The 12,793-nt window shown below is 45.2% G+C and overlaps 1 protein-coding gene across 1 annotated transcript in view; it reads right to left on the reverse strand.

The window, feature by feature from the left end:
* The window catches only part of LOC147105457 (chloride anion exchanger-like), a 152,403-nt gene that overhangs the window by 80,484 nt on the left and 59,126 nt on the right, over window positions 1–12,793 (reverse strand). Inside the window, exons 4-8 of the mRNA XM_086009823.1 lie at window positions 9,965–10,075; window positions 9,708–9,871; window positions 9,457–9,621; window positions 9,115–9,267; window positions 3,423–3,505 (exon numbers count right to left, since the gene is read on the reverse strand). Coding sequence (XP_085865949.1) covers window positions 3,423–3,505; window positions 9,115–9,267; window positions 9,457–9,621; window positions 9,708–9,871; window positions 9,965–10,075 — 676 coding nt within the window. The remainder of the gene's footprint in view (window positions 1–3,422; window positions 3,506–9,114; window positions 9,268–9,456; window positions 9,622–9,707; window positions 9,872–9,964; window positions 10,076–12,793) is intronic.

Consider the following 12,793-nt stretch of genomic DNA (forward strand, 5'->3'; position numbering starts at 1 on the left):
AACCGATCTCTATCAGCGAGTCTACAACGGACCCAGACAACCGATCTCTATCAGTGAGTCTACAACAGACCCAGACAACCGATCTCTATCAGAGTCTACAACAGACCCAGACAACCGGTCTCTATCAGAGTCTACAACAGACCCAGACAACCGATCTCTATCAGCGTCTACAACAGACCCAGACAACCGATCTCTATCAGAGTCTACAACAGACCCAGGCAACCGATCTCTATCAGTGAGTCTACAATAGACCCAGACAACCGATCTCTATCAGAGTCTACAACAGACCCAGACAACCGATCTCTATCAGAGTCAGCAACAGACCCAGACAACCGATCTCTATCAGAGTCTACAACAGACCCAGACAACCGATCTCTATCAGAGTCTACAACAGACCCAGACAACCGATCTCTATCAGTGAGTCTACAACAGACCCAGACAACCGCTCTCTATCAGAGTCTACAACAGACCCAGACAACTGATCTCTATCAGCGAGTCTACAACAGACCCAGTCAACCGATCTCTATCAGAGTCTACAACAGACCCAGACAACCGATCTCTATCAGAGTCTACAACAGACCCAGACAACCGATCTCTATCAGAGTCTACAACAGAGCCAGACAACCGATCTCTATCAGAGTCTACAACAGACCCAGACAACCGATCTCTATCAGAGTCTACAACAGACCCAGACAACCGATCTCTATCAGAGTCTACAACAGACCCAGACAGCCGATCTCTATCAGAGTCTACAACAGACCCAGACAACCGATCTCTATCAGAGTCTACAACAGACCCAGACAACCGATCTCTATCAGAGTCTACAACAGACCCAGACAACCGATCTCTATCAGAGTCTACAACAGACCCAGACAACTGATCTCTATCAGTGAGTCTACAACAGACCCAGACAACCGATCTCTATCAGTGAGTCTACAACAGACCCAGACAACCGATGTCTATCAGAGTCTACAACAGACCCAGACAACCGATCTCTATCAGAGTCTCCAACAGACCCAGACAAGCGATCTCTATCAGTGAGTCTACGATAGACCCAGACAACCGATCTCTATCAGTGAGTCTACAACAGACCCAGACAACCGATCTCTATCAGAGTCTACAACAGACCCAGACAACCGATCTCTATCAGAGTCTCCAACAGACCCAGGCAAGCGATCTCTATCAGTGAGTCTACGATAGACCCAGACAACCGATCTCTATCAGTGAGTCTACAACAGACCCAGGCAACCGATCTCTATCAGAGTCTACAACAGACCCAGACAACCGATCTCTATCAGAGTCTACAACAGACCCAGACAAGCGATCTCTATCAGTGAGTCTACGATAGACCCAGACAACCGATCTCTATCAGTGAGTCTACACCAGACCCAGACAACCGATCTCTATCAGAGTCTACAACAGACCCAGACAACCGATCTCTATCAGAGTCTACAACAGACCCAGACAACCGGTCTCTATCAGAGTCTACAACAGATCCAGACAACCGATCTCTATCAGAGTCTACAACAGACCCAGACAACCGATCTCTATCAGAGTCTACAACAGACCCAGACAACCGGTCTCTATCAGAGTCTACAACAGACCCAGACAACCGATCTCCATCAGAGTCTACAACAGACCCAGACAACCGATCCCTATCAGTGAGTCTACAACAGACCCAGACAACCGATCTCTATCAGCGTCTACAACAGACCCAGACAACCGATCCCTATCAGAGTCTACAACAGACCCAGACAACCGATCTCTATCAGTGAGTCTACAACAGACCCAGACAACCGATCTCTATCAGAGTGTACAACAGACCCAGACAACCGATCTCTATCAGAGTCTACAACAGACCCAGACAACCGATCTCTATCAGAGTCTACAACAGACCCAGACAACCGATCTCTATCAGAGTCTACAACAGACCCAGACAACCGATCTCTATCAGAGTCTACAACAGACCCAGACAACCGATCTCTATCAGAGTCTACAACAGACCCAGACAACCGATCTCTATCAGAGTCTACAACAGACCCAGACAACCGATCCCTATCAGAGTCTACAACAGACCCAGACAACCGATCTCTATCAGTGAGTCTACAACAGACCCAGACAACCGATCTCTATCAGAGTCTACAACAGACCCAGACAACCGATCCCTATCAGAGTCTACAACAGACCCAGACAACTGATCTCTATCAGTGAGTCTACAACAGACCCAGACAACCGATCTCTATCGGAGTCTACAACAGACCCAGGCAACCGATCACTATCAGTGAGTCTACAACAGACCCAGACAACCGATCTCTATCAGTGAGTCTACAACAGACCCAGACAACCGATCTCTATCAGTGAGTCTACAACAGACCCAGACAACCGATCTCTATCAGTGAGTCTACAACAGACCCAGACAACCGATCTCTATCAGAGTCTACAACAGACCCAGACAACCGATCTCTATCTGTGAGTTTACAACAGACGTAGACAGCCGATCTCTATCAGTGAGTCTACAACAGACCCAGACAACCGATCTCTATCAGAGTCTACAACAGACCCAGACAACCGATGTCTATCAGTGAGTCTACAACAGACCCAGACAACCGATCTCTATCAGAGTCTACAACAGACCCAGACAACCGATCTCTATCAGTGAGTCTACAACAGACGTAGACAACCGATGTCTATCAGTGAGTGTACAACAGACGTAGACAACCGATCTCTATCAGTGAGTCTACAACAGACGTAGACAACCGATGTCTATCAGTGAGTCTACAACAGACCCAGAGACGAGAGGAAAACCCAAGTGGTGGAGAGCTTTGGGAACCATAAGTCTAAGGTCACCTATCCCTCCCGAGCCTGCTGCACTCACAATCAAGAGCAAGGTGGAGAAATTTGATGGAAGAAGATCCTTTAAAAAGAGTGAACAACACTAACAGGATTTTTCACTTTAAATGCAGGGTCCCTTATATTATTTATTAAACCTCATGTCCAGTCATGGATAAACACAATTACCCATCAATCTTCAGATTCTTACTGCCAGAAATAATGTACCATTAAAATATATATCTTTACCCAGAGAGTGGTTAGAAGGTGGAACTCGCTACCACAGGGAGTGGTGGAGCTGAATAGTATCGAGGCATTTAAGGGGAAGTTAGATAAACACACGAGGGAGAAAGGAATCGGAGGATATGTTGATGGGGTGAGATGAGGAAAGGTGGGAGGAGGCTGGTGTGGAGCAGAAACACCGGCACAGACCTGTTGGGCCGAATGGCCTAGTTCTGTGCTGTTAATATTTGAGGCAAACATCTAGAGAAAACGGCAAAAGCCTGGAGTCTGAGCAAGAATCTGGATTGTCAGAATTCAATCTGAATAATAGGCAAATATGAGGAATTAAAATCTATGACTGAAGCACTAACCCATTCGTTAAGTTTCCAATAATGTCGACATCGTATCTCTCTTTGAAGTTGAATGCGTACGAGACACCTGTTACGATTATTGTCTGCAATGTAATGAGGGAAAGTAAACAATTCTGCTTTAGACTTCTAGTTTCATACATTCAACAGCTAGTTCACTCTTCACAAGCTGTGAGTGAACTTCCCTGCAAATCCAAGCTCCAGATAATGTTCCTGATGTAAATGTATTGAAAATTCATATGCAAGAAATGCATACATAATTAGTGTTGAAATGAATGCACAATGTCATTCTGTCATTACCCCTTTAATAACCATGTGACAGGCAATACAAAAGTCTACTGGTGAAGTTAAAGACCCAGCTGAATGGTGGTAATAAACCGTAATCAAACTAGAAGAAGTATTAAAAAATGCCCAAGTTACAAGACTAGATCAAGGTCATTCCTCCACTTTCTAGAAATCAGGGGCAAATTACTGGAATCCCAACTACTTCTAATTTACACCTGTGACCTGGATTCAGAAACTCAATACAAAGTGGGCAAATTTCAAACTGGTAGCAAACTAGATGAGCCAGTGACTCTGAGGGGGCCGCTGGGGAATACCACAAGAGTTAGACTGCTAACAAAAATGAGAGTTCATGGAATCAGAGGCAATCTATTGGTTGGGATAGGGAATTGAACAGGAGGCAGGAGACAGAGAGATGGGATAATGGGTATGTACTCCAATTGGCAGGATGTGACTAGTGGTGTTCCCCAGGGATCTGTACTGTCTTAGATGAAGTAATAGAGAGCCGTATATCCAAGTTTGCTGGTGACACTGAGTTCGGTGGCACAGTAAGTAGCGTAGACGGGAACGGAAAGTTGCAAAGGGACATTGACAGATTCAGTGAGTGGGCAAAACTGTGGGAAAGTGTGAGGTCATCCAGTTTGGACCCAAGAAAGATAGATCTATGGGTGAGCAGAGAGATTTAGAGGTCCTGGAACAGGAATCATTAAAAGCTAATGTACAGGTACAAACAATAATTAAAATGGCGAATGGAATGTTGGCTTTTACCTCGAGGACTGAACACAAAGGGCTGGAAGTTATGCTGCAGTTATACAAAGCTCTGGTTCGACCCCCTTGTGGAATATTGTGTTCAGTTCCGGGCCCCGCACCTCAGGAAGGATGTATTGGCCTCGGAGGGGGAGCGGTGCAGATTCACCAGAGTGATACCGGGGCTAAAGGGGTTAAATTATGAGGACAGTTTGCACAGACTGGGCTTGTATTGCATTGAGTTTAGAAGATTAAGGGGTGATCTAATTGAGATGTTTAAGATAATTAAAGGAGTTGGCAGGGGAGAGAGAGAAGCTATTTCTTCTGGTTGGGGAGCAGGCTGTTCGGGGGTGATGTCAGGAAGCACTTCTTCACACAAAGGGGAGTGGAAATCTGGAACTCTCCCCCCCCAAAAAGCTGTTCAGGCTGGGGGTCAATTGAAAACCTCAAAACTGGGATGGATAGAGTTTTGTTGGGCAAGAGTATGAAGGGGCCTGGAACCAAGGCGGGTCGATGGAGTTAAGATACAGATTATCCATCATCTAACTGAATGGCGGAACAGGCTCGAGGGGCTGAATGGCCTCCTTTGGTTCCTATGTTCCTATATTCCTATGGGGATTGAGTGTCCCTACTCACCATTATAACCTCAATGTGGATTGAGTGTCCCTACTCACCATTATAACCTCAATGTGGATTGAGTGTCCCTACTCGCCATTATAACCTCAATGGGGATTGAGTGTCCCTACTCACCATTATAATCTCAATGGGGATTGAGTGTCCCTACTCACCATTATAACCTCAATGGGGATTGAGTGTGTGGAGGTGGGACCAGTACAAAACGGATGGTTTGCACCTGGGCAGGGCCGGGACCAATGTCCTAGGGGGAGTGTTTGCTAGTGCTCTGGGGGAGGGTTTAAACTAAAATGGCAGAGGGTTGGGAACCTGAGCGGGGAGACAGAGGAAAGGGAAGCAAGGATAAAAGCAAAAGACAGGAAGGAGAAAAACAAAAGTGGCAGACAGAGAAATCAAGGGTTTAAATCAAACATGGCCACAGTAAATAATAATTCTTAAAGATCTAAGAGCATTAAAAAACTAGCCTGAAGGCTTTGTGTCTTAATGCGAGGAACATTCGTAATAAGGTGGATGAATTAGCTGCGCAAATAGAGGTAAACGAATATGATATGATTGGGATTGCGGAAACATGGCTCCAGGGTGGTCAAGGCTGGGAACTCAACATCCAGGCGTATTCAATATTCAGGAAAGATAGGCAAAAATGAAAAGGAGGTGGGGTAGCATTGCTGGTTAAAGAGGGGATTAACACAATTGTAAGGAAGGATATTAGCTCTGATGATGTAGAATCTGTATGGGTAAAACTGAGAAATAGCATGGGGCAGAAAGCGTTAGTGGGAGTGGTATATAGACCTCTAAACAGTAATATGGAGGTTGGGGATGGCATTAAACGGGAAATTAGAGACGTGTGCAATAAGGGCACAGCAGTTATCATGGGTGACTTTAATCTACATATAGATTGGGCTAACCAAATTAGTAACAATACTGTGGAGGAGGAATTCCTGGAGTGTATACGGGATGGTTTCCTGGACCAATATGTCGAGGAACCAACTAGAGATCAGGCCATCTTAGACTGGGTATTATGTAAGGAGAAAGGATTGATTAGCAATCTTGTTGTGTGAGGCCCCTTGGGTCGGAGCGATCATAATATGATAGAATTCTTCATTAAGATGGAGAGTGAAGTAGTTGACTCAGAGACTAGGGTCCTGAAATTAAATAAAGGAAACTACGATGGTATGAGGCACGAGTTGGGTAGGATTGATTGGGGAATGTCACTCAAAGGGTTGACGGTGGATAGGCAATGGCAAACATTCAAAGATCGCATGGATGAACTACAGAATTTGTTCATCCCAGTTTGGCATAAAAATAAAACAAAAAAGGTGACTCAACCGTGGCTAACAAGGGAAATTAGATATAGCATAAGATCCAAGGAGAGGACATATAAATTGGCCAGAAAAAGCAGTAAACCTGAGGATTGGGAGCAGTTTAGGATTCAACAAAGGAGGACAAAGGGATTCATTAAGAGGGGGGAAATAGAGTATGAGAGTAAGCTTTCAGGGAACATAAAAACTGACTGTAAAAGCTTTTATAGATATGTGAAGAGAAAAAGATTGGTGAAGTCAAGCGTAGTTCCCTTGCAGTCAGAATCAGGGGAATTTATAATGGGGAACAAAGAAATGGCTGACCAATTAAATACATACTTTTGTTCTGTCTTCACAAAGGAGGACACAAATAACCTCCCGGAGATGTCGGGGAACATAGGGTCTGATGAAAGGGGGGATCTGATAGAAATCAGTATTTGTAGGGAAATGGTGTTAGAGAAATTGATGGGATTGAAGGCCGATAAATCTCCTGGGCCTGATAATCTACATCCCAGGGTACTTAAGGAAATGGCCCTAGAAATAGTAGATGCATTGCTGGTCATCTTCCAAAATTCAATAGACTCTGGAACAGTACCCATGGATTGGAGGGCAGCTAATGTTCACAGAATCACAGAAACCCCACAGTGCAGATAGAGGCCATTTCGGCCCATCGAGCCTGCACCGACACATATCCCACCCGATCCCCATAACCCCTACACCAACACATATCCCACCCTATCTTTGTAACCCCACGTATTTAATCCCCCTAACACTTATCAATTTATCATAGCCAATCAACCTAACCCGCACATCTTTGGACTGTGGGAGGAAACCGGAACACCCGGAGGAAACCCACGCAAACACGGGGAGAATGTGCAAACTCCACACAGACAGTCACCCAAGGCTGGATTCGAACCCGGGTCCCTGGCACTGTGAGGCAACAGTGCTAACCACTATGCCACTATGCCAATGTTACCCCACTGTTCAAAAAAGGTGGTAGAGAGAAAATGGGGAATTACAGACCGGTAAGCCTGACATCGGTAGTGGGGAAAATGCTAGAGTCCATTATAAAAGATGTAATAGCAGAGCACTTGGAAAACAGTGACCGGATCGGACAAAGTCAACATGGATTTACAAAAGGTAAATCGTGCTTGACTAATCTACTGGAATTTTTTGAGGATGTAACTGGTAAAATAGATAAGGGAGAACTAGTGGATGTGGTGCATTTGGACTTTCAAAAGGCTTTCGATAAGGTCCCACATAAGAAGTTAGCGTGTAAAGTTAAGGCACATGGGATTGGGGGCAAGGACTTGGATAGAGAACTGGTTGGCAGACAGGAAGCAAAGAGATGGAATAAATGGGTCTTTTTCCGAGTGGCAGGCAGTGACTAGTGGGGTACCGCAGGGATCAGTCCTTGGACCCCAGCTATTCACAATATATATTAATGATCTGGACGAGGGAACTAGATGTAATATCTCCAAGTTTGCAGACGACACAAAGCTGGGTTGGCGTGTGTGCTGTGAGGAGGATGCCGAAAACCCCCAGTATGATTTGGACAGGTTGGGTGATTGGGCAGAAGCATGGCAGATGCAATATAACGTGGATAAATGCGAGGTTATCCACTTTGGTGTCAAAAACAAGAAGGTAGATTATTATCTGAATGGCAATAGATTGGGAGAAGGGGAAGTGCAACGAGACCTGGGCGTCCTTGTGCACCAGTCGCTTAAGGTAAGCATGCAGGTGCAGCAGGCGGTTAAGAAGGCAAATGGTATGTTGGCCTTCGTATCGAGAGGGTTTGAGTACAGGAACAAGGATGTCTTGCTGCAGTTGTACAGGGCCTTGGTGAGACCACATCTTGAGTATTGTGTGCAATTTTGGTCGCCTTATCTGAGGAAGGATGTTCTTGCCATGGAAGGAGTGCAGCGAAGATTCACCAGGCTGATACCTGGGATGGCAGGAATGACATATGAGGAGAGATTGGGTCGATTGGGCTTGTACTTGCTGGAGTTTAGAAGAATGAGAGGGGATCTCATTGAAACTTATAAAATTCTAACAGGACTAGACAGATTAGATGCAGGAAGGATGTTCCCGATGGTTGGGGAGTCCAGAACCAGGGGTCACAGTCTAAGGATAAGGGGTAAGCCATTTAGGACAGAGATGAGGAGGAATTTCTTCACCCAGAGAGTGGTGAACCTGTGGAATTCTCTACCAGAGAAGGCAGTAGAGGCCAATTCATTAAATATATTCAAGAAGGAGTTGGATATATTTCTTAAGGCTAAAGGGATCAAGGGATATGGGGAGAAGGCAGGGACAGGGTACTGAATTTGGATGATCAGCCATGATCTCATTAAATGGCGGAGCAGGCTCGAGGGGCCGAATGGCCTACTCCTGCTCCTATCTTCTATGTTTCTATGTTTCTATGTTTACTCACCATTATAACCTCAGTGGGGATTGAGTGTCCCTACTCACCATTATAACCTCAATGGGGATTGAGTGTTCCTACTCACCATTATAACCTCAATGGGGATTGAGTGTTCCTACTCACCATTATAACCTCAATGGGGATTGAGTGTTCCTGCTCACCATTATAACCTCAATGGGGATTGAGTGTCCCTACTCACCATTATAACCTCAATGGGGATTGAGTGTTCCTACTCACCATTATAACCTCAATGGGGATTGAGTGTTCCTACTCACCATTATAACCTCAATGGGGATCGAATGTCCCTACTCACCATTATAACCTCAATGGGGATTGGTACTGGGAGTTTGGACTTGAATCGATCATTGATTTCTTTCACAATAAATATAAAGACCATGATGATGAGTGAAATGATGAGGTCAGCGATGTTGGTTTCCTTGATATGAATGATAATGTACTTCAGCGTCTAAAATAATACACAACATATACATCAATAGCCTTATTCATTAAAGCATTTTATTAAGTTACAAATATAATTTTGTTTAAATACTGAGTCATCATTTTAAATATATACAAATCAGCAAGCTCACTTTTATAGTACAAATAAATATAAATCTCGATTGTAGTTTTTAGGTGTGGAGGTTTCTGAACTTACGTAAATCACAGCTAGTGGCCCACTGAATCCTGGGACAATCAACTGCAGGACAAACTTGAGCTGAGACACCAGGACATGAATGGCAGCGGCGGTGGTGAAGCCCGAGATCATTGGGTCCGACAGGTAGATGACAATAAACCCCACCTGAAGTAATCCAAGAGCCAGCTGGGAAAGGGAAAAAATCTTGGTAACTTTTAAGAGTATTTATTTTTGAAAATGAGTGATTTTTTGATAGCCAGAAAGGCACGAACCTGAAAGATCCCGGTGAGGAAGGTGACAGACGCAGCAACCCAGACCTGTCTGTCCTCTTTACTCATATCAGCAGGGAAAATGGTACTATTCACACTCATGTTACCGTCAGTGACCATCCTGTCCACTACTGTGCCCAACATCAAACTCACCACTGGAAAGGGCCCTGGTGACAATGAGAAATATTCAGGGTGAGAGAGTGTTTCATAAATTCATAGCTTCAATAATTCAGAAAATTCTTGAAATTTGGAATTCTCACCAACTGATAAATGCTTTGATGTTCCCAGCAAAAAGTACGTCAACACAGGGAAGAAGGCTGCATATAGTCCATAACCAGCAGGGACTGACACCAGCAGAGCAAACGCCAACCCTGCAAAACACACACAGCAGCGTCAGTGTATCGGACTGGCAATTACATGGGAATGGTGGTGAACGGTGGTGAATGCTGGTGAATGGTAGTGAATGGTGGTGAATGATGGTGAATGATGGTGAATGGTGGTGAATGGTGGTGAACAGTGGTGAATGGTAGTGAATGGTGGTGAATGGTGGTGAATGGTGGTGAATAATGGTGAATGGTGGTGAATGGTGGTGAATGGTGGTGAATGCTGGTGAATGGTGGTGAATGATGGTGAATGGTGGTGAATGGTGGTGAATACTGGTGAATGGTGGTGAATGATGGTGAATGGTGGTGAATGGTGATGAATACTGGTGAATGGTGGTGAATGGTGGTGAATACTGGTGAATGGTGGTGAATGTTGGTGAATAATGGTGAATACTGGTGAATGGTGGTGAATGTTGGTGAATAATGGTGAATGGTGGTGAATGCTGGTGAATGCTGGTGAATGGTGGTGAATGATGGTGAATGGTGGTGAATGTTGGTGAATGATGGTGAATACTGGTGAATGGTGGTGAATGTTGGTGAATTCTGATGAATGGTGGTGAACGGTGGTGAACGGTGGTGAACGGTGGTGAATACTGGTGAATGCTGGTGAATGGTGGTGAATGATGGTGAATGGTGGTGAATGCTGGTGAATACTGGTGAATGGTGGTGAATGGTGGTGAATGGTGGTGAATACTGGTGAATGGTGCTGAATGTTGGTGAATGATGGTGAATACTGGTGAATGGTGGTGAATGTTGGTGAATTCTGACGAATGGTGGTGAATGGTGGTGAACGGTGGTGAACGGTGGTGAATGGTGGTGAATACTGGTGAATACTGGTGAATGCTGGTGAATGGTGGTGAACGGTGGTGAACGGTGGTGAATGGTGGTGAATGCTGGTGAATGTTGGTGAATTCTGATGAATGATGATGAATGGTGGTGAATGATGGTGAATTCTGATGAATGATGGTGAATGGTGGTGAATGATGGTGAATACTGATGAATGATGGTGAATGGTGGTGAATGATGGTGAATACTGATGAATGATGGTGAATGGTGGTGAATGGTGGTGAATGATGGTGAATACTGATGAATGATGGTGAATGATGGTGAATGGTGGTGAATACTGGTGAATGGTGGTGAATACTGGTGAATGTTGGTGAATTCTGATGAATGATGGTGAATGGTGGTGAATGATGGTGAATTCTGATGAATGATGGTGAATGGTGATGAATGATGGTGACTACTGATGAATGATGGTGAATGGTGGTGAATGGTGGTGAATGGTGGTGAATGATGGTGAATAGTGGTGAATGCTGGTGAATGGTGGTAAATGGTGGTGAATAGTGGTGAATGCTGGTGAATGGTGGTGAATGGTGGTGAACGGTGGTGAATGGTGGTGAATGGTGATGAACGGTGGTGAACGGTGGTGAACGGTGGTGAATGGTGGTGAATGATGGTGAATGGTGGTGAATGCTGGTGAATGGTGGTGAATGGTGGTGAACGGTGGTGAATGGTGGTGAACAGTGGTGAACGGTGGTGAATGATGGTGAATGCTGGTGAATGGTGGTGAATGGTGGTGAACGGTGGTGAACGGTGGTGAACGGTGGTGAATGGTGGTGAATGGTGGTGAATGGTGGGGAATGGTGGTGAACGGTGGTGAATGGTGGTGAACGGTGGTGAATGGTGGTGAACGGTGGTGAATGGTGGTGAATGGTGGTGAACGGTGGTGAACGGTGGTGAACGGTGGTGAATGGTGGTGAACGGTGGTGAACGGTGGTGAATGGTATTGAATGTTGGTGAATGGTGGTGAATGCTGGTGATTGGCATCATCCACACTGCTGTAACTGTTCATTATTGTTGTTTAAATAGATTTTTATATTAGGTTTTAATGTTTATCATGGTTAAAGTTACTACTTTTGATTTTATTGGTAATCACAATGACCAATTCCCTAAAATACACAAATGTGATTTAAAATTACAAAGGGACATTGACAGGTTAAGCGAGTGGGCAAAACTGTGGCAGATGGAGTTTAACACAGGTACGTGTGAGTTCATCCATTTTAGACCAAAATAGGATCGATCAGAGTATTTTTAAATGGTGAAAAGCGAGGAACAGAGGCGGTTCAATGAGAGTTAGGGGCCCATATACACAGATCACTAAAATGTAGTAGTCAGGTACAAAAATAATAAAAAAGGCTAATGGATTGTTCACCTTTATACTGGAGGGGTGGGAATGTAAAGGGGTAGAAGTTATGCTGCAGCTGTACAAAACCCTGGTTAGACCACACCTGGAGTACTGGGAGCAGTTCTGGGCACCACACCTTAGGAAGGATATATTGGCCTTGGAAGGAGCGCAGCGCAGAATATTACCAGAATGTTACCTGGGCTCCAAAGGTTAGATTATGAGGAGAGATTACATAAACTAAGCTTGTATTCCTTGGTATAGGGAAGGTTGAGAGGGAGTTGATTGAGCTTTTTAGGATTTTGAAAGGAATTGATAGGGTAGATAGAGGAACAGTTTCTGCTGGTGAGAGGGTGGGGGGGAGGGGCGGGGGAGGGGTGCGGGGGAGGAGGAGAGGTGAGGGGGAGGGGGTGGGGGTGGGGGGGAGGTGCGGGGGAGGAGGAGGGGAGGTGAGGGGGAGGGGTGGAGGTGAGGGGGAGGGGAAGGGGAGGTGCGGGGGAGGGGGAAGGGGAGGGGAGGTGTGG

Source organism: Somniosus microcephalus, chromosome 17 (assembly GCF_052327205.1).
Source record: "Somniosus microcephalus isolate GS21.2 chromosome 17, FLI_Smic_1.0, whole genome shotgun sequence".
Taxonomy (NCBI): domain Eukaryota; kingdom Metazoa; phylum Chordata; class Chondrichthyes; order Squaliformes; family Somniosidae; genus Somniosus; species Somniosus microcephalus.